Below are 17979 nucleotides of genomic sequence, written 5' to 3'. Positions count from 1 at the left end.
AGTTATATATTTTATTTCTTCTATTTTAGAGCCAGGATCTTGCTCTGTTGCTCAGGCTGAAATGCAGTGACAGGATCACACCTCACTGCCATCACACCCAGATGATTTTTAATTTTTTTCTAGAGATGGGGTCTTGCTATGGTTGCCTAGGCTGGTCTCAAACTCCTGGCCTCAAGCAATCCTCCTGCCTCAGCCTCCCAAAATGCTGGGATTACAGGCATTAGCCACCACACCTGCCCTCCTATTTTATTATAATGGATTTAATGTAGGGGAAAAGATCTTTGTTTATTATTACATTCCCATATTTATTTTCTGCCAAAAGGATCATTAGATTTTGTTTATCATATGATTCATCACCATAAAATAGATTAGCAGGTCAAGAAGATTATGGTTTTTCAGCTGTGAGTAATCAGATGAAAAATGGTGCCCTAAATAACAAATGGGGCCAGGCGCGATGGCTCACACCTATTATAATCCCAGCACTTTGGGAGGCCAAGGTGGGCGGATCATGAGGTCAGGAGATCGAGACCATCCTGGCCAACATGGTGAAACCCCGTCTCTACTAAAAAAAAAATACAAAAAATTAGCCAGGTGTGGTGGCGTGCTCCTGTAGTCCCAGCTACTCAGGAGGCTGAGGCAGGAGAATCGCTTGAACCTGGGGGGCAGAGGCTGCAGTGAGCTGAGATCGCGCCACTGCCCTCCAGCCTGGGTGACAGAGCGAGACTCTATCTCAAAAAAAAAGAGAAAGAAATAACAAATGAGGCTGTGGAGAAAAGAGAATGCTTATATACTGTTGGTAGGAATGTAAACTAGTTCAGCCACTGTGGAGAGCTGTTTGGAGATTTCTCAAAGAACTTAAAACAGAACTAACATTCAACCCAGCAATTCCATTACTGGGCATCTATTCAACAGAAAATAAATCATTCTACCAAAAAGACACGTGCACCCGTTACGTTCACTGCAGCACTACTTACAATAGCAAAGACATGGAATCAACCAAGGTACCCATCACGGTGGACTGGATAAAGAAAATGTGGTACATATATACAATGGAATACTACATAGCCATAAAAAAGAAGGAAATCATGTCCTTTGTAGCAACATGGATGCAGCTGGACACCATTATCCTAAGTGAATTAACACAGAACACCAAATACTGCATGTTGTCATTTATAAGTGGGAGCTAAACATTGGGTACTCGTTGACATAAAGATGGCAACAATAGACACTGGAGTCTACTAGAGTGGGGAGGTTGGGGTAGGGGAAAATGCTGAAAAACTATTGGGAACTATGCTCACTTCCTGTGGGACCAGATCATTCGTATCCCAAACCTCAGTATCACTCGATACCTACGTAACAAACTGCACTTGTACCACCTGAATCTAAAATAAAAGTTGAGGGCAGGCCTTGGTGGCTCAAGCCAGTCATCCCAGCACTTTGGGAAGACAGCTTGAGTTCAGGAGTTTGAAACCAGCCTGGGCAACATAGTGAGACTCTGTCTCTACAAAAAATAAAAAATAAGAAATTTAGCTGGGTATGGTGGTGCACATCTGTAGTCTCAGCTACTCAGGAAGATGAGGTGGAAGATCCCTTGCGTCCAGGAGGTAGAGGCTGCGGTGAACCATGGTCACACCACTGGACTCCAGTCTGGGCAACAGAGTAAGACCCTGTGTTGTAAAAAGAAAAGAAAAGTTGAAATTGTAAGAAAAATAAGTATGAATGAACCAAAAACTTGTTTCAGTATACATTTAGAAGGAAAAGGATAGAACATTTAAGAAAAAAATTGTTTTTTTTTTAAACTTGTTTTTTAAGTTTCCCAATGAGAAATCAAACAGCCTCTGTAAAGAACCTGTCCTTATTTGAATATTTTTTAGAAATAAAAATGACATCACAAAAGCCTAGTTTCCCAATTATATCTTTTTGTGTTTGCAGTTATCCACTCTGATCCTATTAAAAGATTTCTGATGTTGTAGTGGATATTGAAAGATCACTTTACTTAGAAAAAGAGAGCCACTGGGGTGGAGGTAGAATGGGGAGTTATTGTTTAACGCATAAAGAGTTTCAGTTTGGGATGAAAAAATTCAGGAAGTGGATAGTGGTGATGGTTGCACAACAGTGTGAATGTACTGAATATCAATGAACTGTATACTTAAAACTTTTTTTTTTTTTAGACGGCGTCTTGCTCTGTCGCCCAGGCTGGAGTACAGTGGTGCAATCTCAGCTCACTGCAACCTCTGCCTCCCAGGTTCAAGCAATTCTTCTGCCTCAGCCTCCTGAGTAGCTGGGACTATAGGCACGCACCACCATGCCTGACTAATTTTTGTATTTTTTAGTAGAGATGGGGTTTCACTGTCTTGGCCAGGCTGGTCTCAAACTCCTGACCTCAAGTGATCCACCCGCCTCAGCCTCCCAAAGTACTGGGATTACAGGTGTGAACCACTGCGCCTGGCCTTAAAACTTTTTAAAACCGAATGTTTAATACATTTGTAGGGATAAAAAGAATGCAACAAGAATTAGAATTTTGTAATTACATTAGACATTTATATAGAGGATGTTTCAACAGGGCTTGGCGGCTCACCTGTGTAATCCCAGCACTTTAGGAGGTCAAGGCAGGAGGATCACTTAAGTCCAGGAGTTCCAAACCAGCCTGGGCAACATGTTGAAACCCTGCCTCTACAAAAAATACAAAAATTAGCCAGGTGCAGTGGCATATCCAGCTACTCAAGAGGCTGAGGCAGGAGGATCACTTGAGTTGAGGAGGTCAAGGCTGTAGTGAGCTGTGTTTGTTCCACTATAGCCTGGGCAGCAAAGCAAGACACTCTCAAAAATTAAAAAAATAAAATAAAATAAAAATAGTAAAATAAAAGTTTAATAATTACTACTCTTATGGACAAACGGCTTCATTGTGTTGGTAATTATATCTTTATGTTTCACATCATTACCAGCCCCCAAAACTCCACCCTTCATTTCACTGCACAGACTCACTGCACTGTTTCACAGTAAAACTCTGCTCCACTCCAATTAGAAGAGCCCAAATAAATTAGAGCAAACAGTAGTCAAATTCATAGGCACGAATGACAGAGGACCAAAGATTTTAAAGTACTGATTTAGTAACAAGAGCATCTACTGGCACAAACCTTCTATTTAATCATATTATTAAAACAGCAGTAATAGAAACGAAAGCTACCTTAATGAAAAGGGAATTCAGGAGTGAACTCATTAAATATAACTAACAACACTTTAAATATGGATTCCATCAATTTCATGATTAGTATCAGGTAAATATCTAATCCATCAATCCTGAATTCTGTTCTCAGAGAAAAAGGTCAGAGAGGATTACAAAGAAGGTGCTTATATTATCAAATCCTTTTTTTTTTTTTTTGAAACAGGGTCTTGCTGGGTTGCCCAGACGGAAGTGCAGTGGTGTGATCTCTGCTCACTGCAACCTCAGCCTCCTGGGCTCAAGCAATCCTCCCACCTCAGCCTCCTGAGTTACTGGGACCACAGGTGTGCCATACTACATCCATTAATTTTTGTATTTTTTGTAGAGACGGGGTCTCATCATGCTGGCCAGGTTGGTCTCGAACTTCTGGCCTCAAGTGATCACCTGCCTTGGCTTCCCTTGATATGGTTTGGCTGTGTCCCCACCCAAATCTCATCTTGAATTGTAACTCTCACAATTCCCACATGTTGGGGGGGGAATCCAGTGGGAGGTAATTGAATCATGGGGGTGGGTCTTTCCTGAGCTATTCTCGTGATAGTAAATAAGTCTCACCAGATCTAATGGTTTTAAAAAACGGGAATTTCCCTGCACAAGCTCTCTCTCTTTGCCTGCCACCATCCAAATAAGATGTGACTTGCTCCTCCCTGCCTTCTGCCATAATTGTGAGGCCTCCCCAGGGTAAGTCCATTAAACCTCTTTTTCTTATATATTGCCCAGTTTCAGGTATGTCTTCATCAGCAGCATGAAAACGAACTAATACACTTCTGAAGTGCTGGGATTACAGGTGTGAGCCACCTTGCCAGCAATCAGGTCCATTTTTAAAATGATGAAATCCTTTAGGAAAATCACTTTAGTCTTTTTATCAGAGATTTCTGTTGGCCCTTTTGTTGGTAATCCATTTATGTCTGCATCCTTACAGCCTACTTTGCCATTGGATTCCTGCATAGCTTTTCTAGGCCATAAATGATGAACAAAAGGAGAAATCAGAGTATGTGGATGGCTCCAGGAATTTTTTGTAGATCCAGAGCAGGGCTAGAATGATGATTCAAAGAATGCACACCACTGTCCCAGGCTTGAGCTCCTAGACATGAGAGCCCAAGCTCTCCATGTGATAAAACTACTCTCCATGGGAAAAAAATAGAGAAAGAAATTTGACCCCCTCTGATACTAAAGTAGAAGGCGGGACTCAACTCTGGACCAGATTGAAGACTGGCTGACACAGGGAAGAGGTGAAAGCACTTCTCCATAAAACACAGCCAACAGTGCCATGACAGTTGCTCATTCCATGGCAACGACCTGGAATTTACCACCCTTTTTCTAGAAATTTCTGACTAACCTGCCCCTTAATTTGCATGTAATTAAAAGTGGGTATAAATGTGACTTCAGAACTGCCCCTGAGCTGCTACTTTTCACACAATGCCTATAGGGTAGCCCTTGAATTCCTTCCTAGGCAAAGCCAAGAACCTTCCCAGGCAGAGCCCCGATTTTGGGGCCCACCTACCATGCAAAACCATATGCAGGAAACCACTCCAGGTAAACAGTAGACCGTTAATAAGAAAGGCAAAACTGTAAAGATTTAGTAGATCATATCTGCATGATCTCTGGGTAGGAAATTTTTTTTAAATTGTAAAATACATAACATAAAATTTGCAGCCCATGCGGTAGCTTGTAATTCCAACACTGTGGGAGGCTGAGGTGGAAGGATCCCTTGAGGCCAGTAGCTCAAGGACAGCCTGGGCAACATAGGGAGACCCATGTCTCTGCAAACATTAAAACAAAAATTATTGGCCAGGCGCGGTGGCTCACACCTGTAATCCCAACACTTTGGGAGGCTGAGGCAGGCAGATCACTTGAGGTCAGGAGTTCAAGACCAGCCTGGCCAACATGGTGAAACCCTGTCTCTACTAAAAGTACAAAAATTAGCCAGGTGTGGGGGCGGGCGCCTGTAATTCCAGCTACTTGGGAGGCTGAGGTACGAGTCGCTTGAACATAGGAGATGGAGGTTGCAGTGAGCCAAGATCACGCCACTGCACTCCAGCCTGGGTGACAGAGCAAGACTCAGTCTCTAAATAAATAAATGTATTCTTCCTTATGATTAATTTTAATAGTTCATGAATTGTTAGAGTTAAATCTGGTTATAACATGGTCTATGGAATAAAAAGTCTCGGGTTCAGATCCTAGGTTCTTGGCTTTCTAGATATATGATCTTGGGCAAGGTATTTAATCTTTTTGAATGTATTTGCTTTTATATAAAATTGGGGTAATAATATTCAGGCCAGATGTGAGGATTAAGTTATAAAGCATCTGGCACTAAAAAAATGTTATCTAGCTGGGCATGGTGAGTGACACCTGTAATCCCTGCACTTCGGGAGGTCAAGGTGGGAGGATCACCTGAGGCCAGGAGTTGGATGCCAGCCTGGGCAACACAGTGAGAGACCTGTCTCTACACAAAATTTTAAAAAGCAGGTTAAGGGCTGGGTGCAGTGGCTCACGCCTGTAATCTCAGCACTTTGGGAGACCGAAGTGGGCAGATCACCTGAGGTCAGGAGTTCGAGACCAGCCTGGCCAATATGGTGAAATTCTGACTCTACTAAAAATACAAAATTAGTCGGGCATGGTGGCACATGCCTGTAATCCCAGCTACTCAGGAGGCTGAGGCAGGGGAATCACTTGAACCCGGGAGGCGGAGTTTGCAGTAAGCCGAGATTGCACCACTGCACTCCAGCCTGGGCAACAGAGCGAGACTCCATCTCAGAAAATATACATAAAAAATAAAATAAATAAAAAGCAGGTTAAGGTGAGAGGATAGCTTGACTTTAGGAATTTGAGGCTGCAGTGAGTCATGATCGCCCCACTGCACTCCAGACTGGGAGACAAGAGTGAGACTCTGAATTTTTTTCTAAAAAAAGGAAAAGTTATCTATTATTTGATGGAACTATGTAAGTAATATATGTTAAATGAAGAACATCTTTACTTTCCAGCACTGTTGACAGTCCAAATGCTGCTAAGCTTCGGGAAGGGTAGGCAAGTTGAAAGGAAAGTGCATGTTGCTAGGTAGCAAGTCATTAGGTAATTGTTGTTGTTGTTGTTGTTGTTTTTGAGATGCAGTCTCGCTCTGTTGCCCAGGCTGGAGTGCAGTGGTGCGATCTCGGCTCATTGCAACCTCCGCCTCCGGGTTCAAGCAGTTCTCTGCCTCAGCCTCCTCAGTAGCTGGGATTACAGGCGCCCGCCACCATGCCTGGCTAGGTAATTATTTTTAAACAACTTTTTGAAACACTAAGGTTTGTATTGTAGGTTTTTTTTTTTTTTTTTTTTTTTTTTTTTTTTTTTTTTTGAGATGGAGTCTCGCTCTGTCGCCCAGGCTGGAGTGCAGTGGCGCAATCTCGGCTCACTGCAAGCTCCGCCTCCTGGGTTCATGCCATTCTCCTGCCTCAGCCTCCCAAGTAGCTGGGACTACAGGTGCCTGCCACCAAGCCCGGCTAATTTTTTTGGGTTTTTTTTGTTTTTTTTTTTTTTTACTAGAGACGGGGTTTCACCGTGTTAGCCAGGATGGTATCCATCTCCTAACCTCGTGATCCGCCCGCCTCGGCCTCCCAAAGTGCTGGAATTACAGGCGTGAGCCACCGCTCCTGGCTGTATTGTAGGTTTTACATGTTACTGAAAAAATAAATCATTAAACATATTGTCATTTGCTGTGTAATTTCATGTCTGTGTACAGTCCATGCAATATTTCAGAAGTTAAAATAATTCCCTTTTTATAACAAGTCATTCTGTGCATTTCTGCTCATTTTCTCTTTAAAATAAATGTCTTCAATCCTTTATTATGAGCAGAATTATTTCAAATCTAGGCCAAGTAAGGAAATTTAAGAATCTAAGATATAATGGTTGTGGCTTAATCTCAAATATAAAAATTACTCACCTAAGTATTAGTAGTAGCAGTCTGATACTACCTGCAAGTTCTTATGTCTATATAATTTCAACTCCTATTTATACATGTAATACTAATAAACATGTCACTTATTCCCTATAATTCAGTGTCTTCAGCTATTAAATAAGAAAATAATATTTACACTTGGCTCTATCCACAGAAATTTTGTGAAGAGAAATTGAGCAACGTGAATACACTTTGAAATAAAGTAACAAATCCTATCTTATGAGAAAAATACAAAACTCAAATGATATATAGTATATATAACAGGTTTTTCTACAAACCACGCTTCAATGCTGTCATGGCATACCAGCTGATAAACTGCTCTGCTAGTTTCCTAGGACTGAAGGCCATTTCATATCTGCCCTGGAGAATACAAGAATAGCTACAGTTTTAACTATTAGTACAGCAGTAAAAACACACAAGGTTTTCCTTGCATGCCACTCTGGATTTGATTCAACTTCTCAAAAATCTTACATCCTTAGTTTACCTTTTTAAAAGTTCTTCAACTCATCCCAATATTGCTAATTTAGTATTTCACAAATGCTGTCTTAATTGGCTTGATATCTCTCAATTTTAACTACTCGATTCAACTGCTGTAATTTGAATTATTTTGCTCCGTCTTTTCAGTTTAATATTCTAATGTTTTAAGTATAAATGTTTCCCAAAGTGCCCTGGCATTGAGAGTTAAGAAGAGAAAAAAGGGAAAAGATACTATTCCACTGAAATTTGTATTAGCAACTAGCTGGCTTCCTCAGAGTTCCTCCTAAAATTCATTAACCATCGACATCATTCAAACAAATGAATCCATGCTGCTCACCCTAAAGCACAATGCATGGATTTGCCTGTGTGAAGCCACATGATCACAAATCAACATCTTCCCTGTGACCTTCAATTTGGTGTTCCTATTTGAACCCACTTATTTCAGTCCTTTTTTTTTTTTTTTTTTTTTTTTTTTTAAGACAGATTTTCACTCTGTTGCCCAGGCTGGAGTGCAGTGGTACGATCTCGGCTCACTGCAACCTCCGCCTCCTGGGTTCAAGCAATTCTCCTGTCTCAGCCTCCTGAGTAGCTGGGATTACAGGCGCATGCCATGACGCCCGGCCAGTTTTTGCATTTTTAGTAGAGAAAGGATTTCACCATATTGGTCAGGCTGGTCTTGAACTCCTGACCTCAGGTGATCCACCCACCTTGGCCTCCCAAAGTGCTGGGATTACAGGCATGAGCCACCGCGCCCGACCAGTTCTTTATCTTAATGCATGATATGTGTCTCTGAATAGTTCTTTATTATACAGGGGTATCTGAATTTTAGCTGCTCTGGAAGATGGCAATCTTTTTGATGTGGCTCTTTGAACTTCCTAAAGTGGATTTTCATGTGAACCACAAAATCTACAAGTTGGATCATCATAAACATATGCCCCTAAGTGTGGTGAACATTTTTGGTCATTTTTGTATGATTCAGTAATAAATAGAGACTTGATTTAACTTAAATTGATCAACTCAAGGGAAACTTACCTTGTGTTTGGCGATCCAGATTTAAACTTAATGTCATTGTCTTGTCTAATGTCATAACTAGATTTTCTTCTGTGTTCCACTTAATTTTCAATTTTCATATCAGAACAAATTATTTGATAATCTTAGGTACATTTAAAGTCATTGGGTAATTACATGTGATGCAATAGTGACACTAAGTAAACATCTTTTTAAGACTTTGGAGTCAGACAATTCTGCCCTTTCCAGATGACCTGGGGAAAATTTTACCCACTTTGGACCTCTTCATCTAAAAAAAATTATTTACCACTTTGGACCTCTTCATCTAAAAAAAATGGGAAACGAAATCTCCCATTCCTTGCAACCTGCCTACTCCTTTCAAAGGTGAATTTAAAAAGTGAAAAATTCATTCCATTGTGTTGGGAGTTAAGTTTCTATTGGAAGAGAGGGGGAAAAAACCCCATCATGTTGGGAGGGTTGGTTAATTGAAAAGATAGCTACTTAAACTTATCCTCTGCAACAAAATAATTTCACTATACTAAAAACAACACATAAGAAAGCTATAGGAAATTTTAGATAAATGTTTATCTGCTATCTAGTTGAAGGAGGAGAATTGTTTAAGCACAGAAGTCATCAAAATTAAAAGGAAAACTACAAACCAGGAAAAGTAACAGAGAGTTGATACACTTAATATATAAAAGATGTTGCACTTCACACAATAGCCTTGAAGAAAAATGAGATGAACCTAGTATAGTGTGACATGGTAACAAATCTCAGACTAAAGTAGGTGTCCACAATTAAAACAACAAAACTATGCATTACACTGCTATATAATAAAGAATTTGACTTTCCTTTGTCTGTGGTTCCTGATAGTGAATCTTGGAATTTCCCAAGTACTAGGAGTGTATTTGTTATTCATGAGTGCCTTGAATCACACCTGAGTATATGCAATAAGATGACACATGGTGGGCCCCTAGATAGCTTCAGGATGGGAGCTGGTCATGCTATAAAGACAAAACATCTAATTAGAGGGTTGGGTTGGGGCTTTGAGCCAATGATATCAACTCAGCCTCCTGTCCTCCAGGAAAGACAGGAGGATTGAAGAATGAGTCCAATCATGGGCCAATGATTGAACCAATCATGCCTATGTAATAAAACCCCCTGAAAACTCTGGACATGAAACTCAGTAGATCTTCCTGGTTGGTGAACACATTGATATGAAAAGTGAATAACATGTCCTGATTCTACAAGAGGGCACAGAGGTTCTGCATTCAGGACCCTCACAGACCTCATCTTATGTATCTGTTCATTTGGTCATTTCTGGTTTGTATCCTTTCTAATAAAACTGTGGTTGTAAGTATAGTACTTTTCCTGAGTTCTGTGAGTTGTTCTAGCAAATTATCAAACCTAAAAGGGGATGTGAGAACCTCTCAGATTTGTAGTCAGTTGAAAGTGCAGGTGGAGCTGGGAGTGGTGGCTCACGCCTATAATCCCAGCACCAGCACTTTGGGAGGTGGGCAGATTACCTGAGATTAGGAGTTCGGAGACCAGCCTGGCCAACATGGTGAAACCCCATCTCTACTAAAAAATACAAAAATTAGCTGGGTGTGGTGGCACATGCCTGTAATCCCAGCACTTTGGGGGGCCAAGGTGAGTGGATCACCTGAGATCAGGAGTTCGAGAGCGGCCTGGCCAACATGGTGAAACCTCATCTCTACTAATACAAAAATTAGCCAGGTGTGGTGGTGGGCACCTGTAATCCCAGCTACTCGGGAGGCTGAGGCAGGAGAATTGTTTGAACCTGGGAGGCGGAGGCTGCAGTGAGCCAAGATCATGCCATTGCACACTAGCCTGGGCGACAAGAGCGAAACTGCATCTCAAAAAAAAGAAAAAAGAAAACAATTTAAAAGTGGGTGAGCTATGATGCTGGCTGTGGTTAAAAAAAAGAATAAAAAACAAATAAGAAAACAAAAATAAAAGTGGGCGAGGCTGGGCACGATGGCTCATGCCTGTAATCCCAGCACTGTGAGAGGCCAAGGTGGGTGGATTCCTTGAGCCCAGGAGTTTGAGACTAGCCTGGGTAACATGGTGAAACCCCGTCTCTACAAAAAATTAGCCAGGCATGGTGCTCGTGACTGTAATCCTATCTACTAGGGAGGCTGAGGTAGGAGAATTGCTTGAGCCTGGGAGGTGGAGGTTGCAGTGACCTGAGATCACACCACTGCACTCCAGCCTGGGTGACAGAGCAAGACCTGGTCTTAAAAAAAAAAAAAAAAAAAAAAAGTGGACAAAAGATTCAGACACATCAATAAAGAAGATACAGAGATAGAGACAGCAAATACAACATGAAAAGATGCTCAATAGTGGTTATTAGAGAAATGGAAATTAAAACCACAGTAAGATACTACTACCCACCTATTAAAATCTCTAAAACCTAAAAACTGTTCATAACAAGTGTTGGCTAGGATATAGAGAACCTGGAACTTTCATACACTGTTGGGAATATAAATTGTTACAACTACTTTTGAAAATCATTTGGCAGTTTTTTAAAAAGTTAAATATATATCTAACATATGACCCAGGAATTCTACTCCTAGATATTTACCCAAGAGAAATGAAAGCGTAAGTCTGTACAAAGACTTGTACACAGATGTTCATGGAAACTTTATTCATAATAGCCTAGAACTATTAATGTCCATCATCAAAAGAATAAACAAATCATGATATATTCATAAAATGCAGTTCTACTTAGCAGCAAATAAATGATTTATTCATAAATGCTACAATATAGACAAATCACAAAATTACTATGCTGAGTGACGAAAGCCAGACCACAAAAGGTTCATACTATATGATTTCATTTGTAGAAAATTGATCTTAAAGAAAGCAGATCAGTGGTCTGGTGATGGTGTGGTGGCAAGGAGGATTAAGTAAGAATTGATCACAAAGAGGTACTATGAAACTTTGAGAGTGATGAATATGTTCATTACCTTGCTTATGGTGATGATTTCATGGCTGTATACATATGACAAAACTTATCAGATATGGGTACTTTAAATATGTACAGTTTATTGTATTTCAATTATACCTCAATAAAGATATTTAAAAATAAAATGCCTTCTGGTACATGATTCACACCCTGTACTCTGGTTTTAGTATTTTTATACCCAAATCACATTACCAAAGGTTTTCCATATTAACCATACAAATTATTTATTTTTCTCAGGAATCACTTTAGCATCCATTAATAAATGAGTTTTTTCTATTCCCAAAGTTTTAAGAATTCAGTCAGCAATGAATACTTGTATTATTCAACAGTAAAATGTATAGATAACATGTATGTGGCAAAAGTATACTAAGGCTTTGTCCTTATGACTAAGTTAATTAAGTAGAATGACAGATTTTTAGATATTAAAACAGTGTATCATTTAAGATGTTTGATGTCTAAGCCAGCTGATGGAGAAGAACCAATGCAGTATCCCTTTTGGAGAGATTAAGATTTTCAAGGTCCTCAAAAATAGGTACAGAGTGGAATAAAGTTTAAAAAAAAGCAAAGAGGGAAAAAATTAATAATCCCTTCTCTTTTGATCACATACTTTGTCATTACTGCTAAAATATAAAGCTGTACTTAAAAATGTCATGGTGCCAAAACATCGGCGGAGGGGGGAGCGCGGAGAATTACTTATTACACACATTGTTTTAAAATGTTGATGCTTGGCTGAGTTGCAGGGTATTAAATGCATATATATCTCCCCAAAATGTAATGCTAACAGGAGTTACTTGTAGTTATGCTTAAAACTTTCAGGTTCCGAATTGGACATAAATCTCTGGCCAAAATTCTCAGGTATTCAAGTGTTTATTCAGCATCTTCAAGATGAACAAAATTGCCACTATCTCTAAGGAAAATATAAAAAGAAAACTAACAAGTATAAAAAAAACCACAGGATTTTTAATGAAAAAAATACATGATAACAAGGACACTATACATCAAGTTGCTATATATATATATATATATATATATATATGCACACACATTTTTTAAACCTCTTTTTTTAAACCTGGTACAAGTTAAACAACATCTTTCTCATACCCACATGATTAAGTATGTATTCTGACAGGATGTAAAGAAGATGAAACACAAGCTGGTGGGTCTCAGAATTAGAAACTCTAATGCAGGACGATCCCAAAAGCTATGTTTTCTATCACTTTTGTGATATTTAGGAAACATTTACCTTGCGTAAGATATAAAAAGTTTTCCTTTTAAGTATACTAACTGTTTGTACAGAAAATCGCTATTGAGGGAAAGGTCCACCATGGCTGTATTTATCTATAATTCACTGTAGTATATATAAAGTTCACTTGAAGTTGGGAATGTGAAAACTATAATGAATAAACAAGCTGAGCTGTAATTGTGAATTTCTTACTGCTAATTTAGAATGTCCAACTCACTCCTACAGATATTACAACTTACAATACATGACACAAAAAAAAACATGTCAAACTTTGCTGTAGAGCTGTTAGAGAAAGCCAATATAGATACTGAAAATTTTAGGAGCTTGTATTTAATACCCTATACATTTCAAAATAATTAAACATTTTAAATATGTAAACATAGTTTTCAAAAAGTGATGCTAAGCACCTTTAAACACAATACTGATACATTGTGACTAAACATGCATTTAGATGACAATGAATTTTTAAAATCTAATTTAGAAACCATTTTTAAAGAGCTACTCATTGAAATACTTACATGAAAATATTGATAGCTCCAGTTTCTACCTAAAAACCAAAAGAGTATATAATTAGGGATTTAAACTTTTCTTCATGCTCTTGGTTTTTGTGGGGTTTTGTTTTTTTGGTTTGTGGGAAAGTTGCTCTGTAACTTTCTGATTAAAAAAGAGTATCAGAAGAGACATTCACACAGAATCAAGTGAGAAAAATATTATTTTTCTAACTATACCAAAGTCTGAGTCCTCTGACACGTCTCATCCTCACAGGTAACTGACTAGAGTTTGTATACTAACAAGCATTTCTCCTTAGCAACTCAACATCAAAAAAGAAAGGAATGTCTCCAAAAGAATGTAGTTCAATTGGTGAAATAGCTAATAATAAACCATTACCACTATTACCACTATTGAGAGGTAAAGATTTATTATTTAGAATCTTGAAAGAAAAGGATTCCATAAAAACTAGAAATAACAAATGAAAAGAATATTACCTACAGTGCAACACTAAACTATAAATTAATTTGGACTTATTCCTTTTATGTACACACAGACTAAGAGAAATCTGGATTTGAGGTAATTAAGAGCTGTGTTTAACTTAGTGTAACATAATCACATTTGGCAACCTGCCTGTATAAAATGCCAACATCAAATATTTTCAATTCATAGGAAAAAGTAAAGTAATTTTTATTAAAAATCATACATATAACTAAATATTAGCTTTGCATTAAAAAGGGTATAAATAATAAACTTTATATCAAATAAAATATAAATCTAAAGAGCAAGGAATATTAGAATTCCACCTACCTCTACTGTAACAGTACTTTATATTTAGATACATGTCATGTACCTGAAACAAAGTCAATTAAGAATGGGAGGCTGGACTTACAAAAGCCAAAAGTGACTCATATTCATGTAAAGTATTAAGGTTAAATTTGATATTATATTGTGCATGTTTTGAATATTAAACATTGATATCCATTTAAAATCTTTATTTTTAAAATATAAAATATACCCACAAATGGTCTCTGGAGAAACAAAAGCCTTTAGGTTAATTTCCTGACAATTATAGTTGATATTTCTAGTTTACCAATCTTTTTTTTTTTGAGATGGAGTTTTTCTCATCACCCAGGCTGGAGTGCAATGGCGCGATCTCGGCTCATTGCAACCTCCGCCTCCAGCGTTCAAGTGATTCTCCTGCATTAGCCTCCCAAGTAGCTGGGATTACAGGTGCCCACCACCACACCCAGCTAATTTTTGTATTTTTAGTAGAAACAGGGTTTCACCGTGTTGGCCAGGTTGGTCTCGAACTCCTGACCTCAGGTTATCCACCCACCTCGGCCTCCCAAAATGTTGTGATTACAGGCGTGAGCCACCACGTCCAGCCTAGTACCAATCTTTAGACAACAGACGCTTATAATGAATATAGTGCTTAGTACTTATTTGGTATTTGAAGTTAATATACTTACTTAACAAAAAAAATCCCAGATCAGATGTTTTAAAGTTTTAAATATAAACTAAATTTTAAACTATAAATACTTACCTTAAAATACTAGAAATCCTAATATCATCAATTCAGTAAGAGCTCTGGCATAGAAAAATGTAACTACAAATCAAATTATTTTTTAACCAGCGCTGGATCTTCATTACAAAATAAGGGGGAAAAATCCTCTGCTGTCATCAAAAAGTTTCCCAAATTATCTGTAAACACCAAGGAATTCTATTATTCTTTTTCAATTCTCTCAATTTCTACATCTTTCTGCCTATAGTGTTTTACTTCCGATATAGCACAAATCCACGCTACATATGTTGATTTCTGTTGCTTATCTGATTAATTCAAGTAAAAATTCTCAGTACTTACCAAGACACTTTAAATTTCTATTAGATAACCATTAGTATACTATTGGTTTGTAGTTAAAAGTACAAAAATTAGAAGGGAAGAGGCTAAAATGCAACTGCACAGTTTCCACAGATGTAGCTGCTGGACTTTGTGTTATGATGTAAAATCTAATACTTCATCTTTCTTAATGAGATAGATTATAAACATTTTCTTACCTGTCTGGCAATTAAAAATTTCTTCACAACTTTAAAGAGAGAACAAGTTCTTTCAGAACTTAAAAAAAATTCATGATATACATACACACATATAAACATACATTCACACAATGTTTTTGTTGCTGTTGTTCTTTTCTGTTTTGTAATAACCAAAATTGAATATTTCCAAGGATAAGTTAAGTAAACTATTTGTGTTCAGACTATATTACTGTGGATAAATTCAAAACAGCTTTTGAAATACTGGCCTTATTAGATAATCAAAGAGCATAAAAATTATACAAAATAAGAAGAGTAAAACATCTCTTAAGGAAGGTAAAAATATGGAACTGGCAACAGATATATCAGTTTTAAATAAAAGCTTCTCATCAAACTGGTCTTCAGTCCAATTATCTCAGTGCCACGCTTTGACTATATTCACCTTCTTTTCTAAGACATCAGAAGTCACCAGAGTTGTAAATTCTGAAAAGCTTCAATAATTTATGAAGCAGATAATTTCTTATAGTCCACAATTTTTTTTGCTTCCATAGACAATGCTGGTTCTTTGGGTTCTTGCTTAACTTGGCTCACAGAAATGGTACTTTCTGGATTTTCTTCAACTTTAAAAACAAACAGAAAAATCCTAAAAGTTAATATATTTCCTGACACTGGAAGAGAGGGGAAAAATATTTTATATTCTAAAAATAACTTCTGTGAAAACTTTTGTTCTTCAAAGCAAACTACAAATCTTTTCCCGCAGAAGTGCCCAATCCAGAACAATTTGTGTGCAAAGAAGTAACAGATAAAGTAGGAGTTAACAGAGTTTACTTCTATGTTGAGAGATTAGTAATAAAGTGAAGGTAACAAGGTCCTGGGCTAAACCTAAATGCCCAAGTCTTACTAGTTCCCTTTCAACTCAACATTTATTTTGATTTGGCCAAATCTTCCTTTTGGCCAGGCACAGTGGCTCACTGCGTGAGGAGTGGGAGGCTGAGGTGGGAGGACTGCTTGAGCCCAGGAGCTCGAGACCAGCCTGGGCAACATAGTGAGCCCCCGTCTTAAAAAAAAAAATTAAAGAATTTGCCCAGTATGGTGGCATGTGCCTGTAGTCCCAGCTACTTGGGAAGCTGAGGTGGGAAGATCGCTTGAACCAAGGAGGTCAAGCCTGCAGTGACCTGTGATTGCATCATTGCACTCCAGCCTGGGTGACACAATGAGACTCTGTCTTAAAACAACAAAAAACCAAAAATGAAAGTCTTCCGTTTAACCTTTATATATGCCTACTTCATTTCATTTTTCTTTGTCTATGTGTGCATACATCAATTCTTCCATAATAACCTTTGCCTGAAAATATTTTTCCTTGTTTAATTTTTTCCTACTAATTTTTTCATGTACTCTAAAATGACCTTCCTGGTTTCATATTACCACAGATTTTCCATGGAAAACAGGTAATTAGGGAATAAGTAATTTCTATGGTACTAAATAATTAGAAATAATAAGAAGAAAATTTAAGGTTAAAAGTTCTGAAACCCAGGCTAATGAAATCTCCTCCTTCTCTTTCATAATTTTGCTTCATTTATATAATATCACAGACCCACTGGGTAAAAAAAATAGTTTTATCTATAGTATAATATAGTGATGATAATCCACAAAGGTTACAACAATAACATCATAAATTGATTTCAACTTACTAAGAGCTGAGTGGTTGTCTATAATCTGTATTGGAATAGTCTGCACTTCTCCCAACAGAATCCGATGAACAGTTCCTTCCAGATTCCCTGTATCCTCAACATCTCCAACTTCTACCAGCTCGTCCATTGCAACTAGATTTTGATCTGGTTCTGGAAGGTTACCCATGGTGGAGGCAGTACTATTGTTTTGGGTTAAGCATGTATCTCTTTGAAGGCTATGACTTTGACCAAGCAGTAGAGAATTATTATTCATTACAGCACTTCCTATTGTATCCAGAAGTCCTGAAGGACTAGAGGACGGCTGGTTATTTACTGATATCACAGCTGGTGATTCTTCAGGAGAGGTGAACCTTGGTTGTAACTGCAAACCCTTTTAAACCAAAAAGAGTACATCAAAATGTTTGAATTTCCTATGTATGATATTCTCATAGGATATACTATTCTTTTGACAAAAAATCTGAATAAATAAAAAGAGTACGGTTAAAAATAATTATTAAATGAAGAAAGAATCAAGGGAAAAGTAGTACAACTAAATTTATTGCATTCATAGTCAACCTTAAACTTTTAAAAAACATACTGTTTGAATTATCTTAAATCAAGAAACAAAAAGATCAGGAAATTAACAATGAAAACATATTTGATCATTATTATAATTCTGTAACAATTCTCTAAAATCCCTAGGAGAAGAAGAGGTAAATGGAGGAATAAAGAGAAGGACCTCAAATTTGGATATTTTACTGGATACCTACCTGTAGTTGTGTAAATATTTTGGGCTGAAATGAGGAGAGTGAGGAGAGCAAGTGGGTTGGCTCAGGAGACAAAGAACCCCCAGTCTGATTTGTTTCCACTTTGGTGGTGAATGATTCTCCTGGTGAATTTCCTAAATTATAT

General features: G+C 37.9%; 1 protein-coding gene and 1 pseudogene across 16 annotated transcripts in view; both read right to left on the bottom strand.

Moving 5' to 3' along the window:
• Nucleotides 1-1157: 1157 nt before the first annotated feature.
• The window catches only part of CARF (calcium responsive transcription factor), an 86874-nt gene continuing 70052 nt past the window's right edge, over nucleotides 1158-17979 (bottom strand). For 10 of the 16 annotated variants that reach the window (XM_063648360.1, XM_063648361.1, XM_063648357.1 and 7 more), the window contains 3 exons: nucleotides 17838-17968; nucleotides 17089-17458; nucleotides 11294-13421 (listed from right to left, as the gene is read on the bottom strand). In XM_063648360.1, coding sequence (XP_063504430.1) covers nucleotides 13261-13421; nucleotides 17089-17458; nucleotides 17838-17968 — 662 coding nt within the window. In that variant the 3' untranslated portion in view covers nucleotides 11294-13260. Of the gene's footprint in view, nucleotides 1668-11293; nucleotides 16018-17088; nucleotides 17459-17837; nucleotides 17969-17979 lie in introns of those variants that run through there. The other 6 variants (XM_063648363.1, XM_063648367.1, XM_063648364.1 and 3 more) reach the window with 3 other exon arrangements.
• LOC129031596 (UPF0729 protein C18orf32 homolog) lies at nucleotides 3141-12283 on the bottom strand (annotated as a pseudogene).

Source organism: Pongo pygmaeus, chromosome 11 (genome assembly GCF_028885625.2).
Source record: "Pongo pygmaeus isolate AG05252 chromosome 11, NHGRI_mPonPyg2-v2.0_pri, whole genome shotgun sequence".
NCBI classification, from domain to species: Eukaryota; Metazoa; Chordata; class Mammalia; order Primates; family Hominidae; genus Pongo; species Pongo pygmaeus.
Note: the sequence above shows the minus strand (reverse complement) of the source record. Positions and strands in the feature narration are given on the sequence as shown.